Here is a 2,378-nt window from a genome sequence, read left to right as displayed (position 1 = left end):
AGCTACCCAGTATTACTTATCTCATCTTCTGTTACACCTTCAAATGAGTGTTTCATATCAAGCCAATTTACTGTGGAGGAAGTTAGCTGTTTAATATTAAAGCAGTCTTAACTCCTAATACCCCAGCTAAATCCTCCTGCTGGAAGCTGTATACATAGACTAAATCTCTTGCAGGTACTTGCAGATAGTGGTGTTGGTACACTTTTGATGGATTCTTAGTTCACTTCCGTTTTTGTCTCCATCTGTCCTGATGGTCGGCAGCCACATGCCATAGTGTTTAGTACGGTGGATTAAAAACAGTGCTGAGAAGTAACGCAGGGGTTAGAAACCTTTGCCTAAGGATCGGTTTTAATTTCACTGGTAACTTGATGGTGTTTCAGAAGCAGACCAGTATCTTCACTAATGCTCCTTGCCGCCTTCCCCCAACAGGTTAGTACCCCTTCAGTGTTTATCTTGCTGTACCTCATATGCTTGAAGCCAGACAGGCCACAGTGGGACCTTCTTGAATGCAAATTATTAATTACATTAGCCTCCCGTCTGTTTTAATGTGAGAAGCAACAGCTGGAATGGGCTTTCCTTTATTACTTAGGAACCCTGAAATGGAGCAAGTTGTGGTGAGCTAACATTGCTTCCTTGCCTTTCTCCCTTTTGATCTTGGTATCACAAATGATTGTTAACTAAAAACGGGACGGTGGGTATGTAGAGAAAATGCTAAGGAGGGAGGAGTTACGGGAGATAAATGAATTCATATACTATTACTGTATAAATACACAATTTTTCAAACAGCACCATTTCCAAGTGTATACACGATTATGACTTGGCACAGTTTTTAAAGGTGGAAAAGGCTAATTGCTAGTTGTAAGAGATCTGGTACATAAAAATTAAGGAGCTGTGCTCTAGTTGCTACATACCTTGTACTTCACACCTCCAGCTAGGACAGAAACAAGCCACAAGGAGGGAATACGCACCCAAACAATGGAAAGTACTAAAAACCTTCACTGCTCAAACGCTGCAGCCACCAAGGGCTTGCTTAACCTGGTAACTAAGGACAACTAAAATACTAACTGCATCAAACCATGGTCATTTTGCCAACATTCCATAAAATCTCCCAACTTCAGCTCAATTTAGAGGCTATTAAAAAAATATTCTAGACCTAGTAAAGTGCCTCCATTGTAAAACGAAACATCCAAGATTAAAGTGAGACAGTTCATACTGATGTGCATCTAAAATAGATCGACGTATACAGTAAATAGCTCCTCTCCGTTGCCATATTTAAGTCAATGGAATACACACCCAGCCTCTGCCGTTGTGCATGTGCGCAAACTAGAAACTAAAGATAAATCAAGATTTTTAGTGTCGGCCTCAACTGCTCAACAGCAAAATATTCCACACAAGGCAGCTGCTTCTGAAAAACAAACCACCACAAGGTCCCAAGTTGAGCTAGCTCCTGAGGTCCTCGCTTTCCCAACAGCAAGGGGGAGACAGTGCGAGACCAAAACAGCTGCAGGCGACCCTGGCGCATCAGGTGCGGGAGACCCCAGCCCAGGCGCTCAGCGCAGCTTCTTGCCAGGCAGGCTGTCCCTGGTACCGCGCGGCGGCGGGCGCGCGGCGGGCGGCGGCGGCACTTTGGAGAGCGGGCAGTACTTGATGGTGTGCGCGTTGTCGCCGCTGGCGCCGCACAGGGGGCACGTGTAGCGGCGCAGCACGGGGCACAGCACTCGCCCGTCGGGACCCTTAAGGATGTGGGTGGTGTAGAGCGCCACCGCCTCCTTGTTGTTCCGGCAGAACACGCACACCTGCAGCTCCGGCTTCAGTAGTCGGGCTGCGGCCGCTCCGGAGGCCGCCTGCAGCCGGGGCACGGAAGCCCACGCTGGGGCCCGATCCTCGCGCGGCGTCGCCTCGGCCGTTGTGGCGACTGGCGCACAGCCCAGCAGTACCGCGGCGGCGCGGCCCGCGAACGGGTTCAGCTCGGCGAAGCGCTCCTCTAGTATCCCGGCCTCCGCGGGGCCCGCGCGCAGCTCCAGCGCACGCAGCTCCAGCGCGCCCCCCAGGTAGCGGCCTCGGGACCCCGGCTCGTCGCTGTCGTCGTCGTCGTCGTCCTCATCGTAGTCAGGCGGCCCCAGCACCGGCCCCAGCGTCCCGAGTCCGGTCCCCGCATGGGGGGAGCAGCAGGACGAAGAGGAAGAGGAGGGCGGGGAGCCGCCGCCGTCCCCGCCGCGGGTGCAGGCGAAGCGCGGCTCGCCGTCCACCGCCTTGGTGATGAGCGTGGCGAGCCCCAGGTAGTCGTTCCAGGAGCTGAAGGGCTGCGGGTGCGCCGGGCTCGGGGCGCTCACGTAGCGGGCGCTAGGCACGAGCGCCATGGGCGCGGGGGCGCGGCC

General features: G+C 53.6%; 1 protein-coding gene across 1 annotated transcript; it reads right to left on the bottom strand.

Moving 5' to 3' along the window:
• Positions 1–562: 562 nt before the first annotated feature.
• Nanos1 (nanos homolog 1 (Drosophila)) lies at positions 563–2,378 on the bottom strand (the record flags this gene model as incomplete). Its single annotated transcript, XM_005387911.2, is given in 1 exon segment — positions 563–2,378. A coding segment is annotated over 1 exon segment (828 nt), but the record flags the coding sequence as incomplete, so codon positions are not given.

The sequence above is a fragment of the Chinchilla lanigera genome, unplaced genomic scaffold (genome assembly GCF_000276665.1).
Source record: "Chinchilla lanigera isolate Chin_1 unplaced genomic scaffold, ChiLan1.0 scaffold00030, whole genome shotgun sequence".
Classification (NCBI taxonomy): Eukaryota; Metazoa; Chordata; class Mammalia; order Rodentia; family Chinchillidae; genus Chinchilla; species Chinchilla lanigera.
The sequence above is the reverse complement of the archived record's forward strand: the minus strand, read 5'-3'. Positions and strand labels throughout refer to the sequence as shown.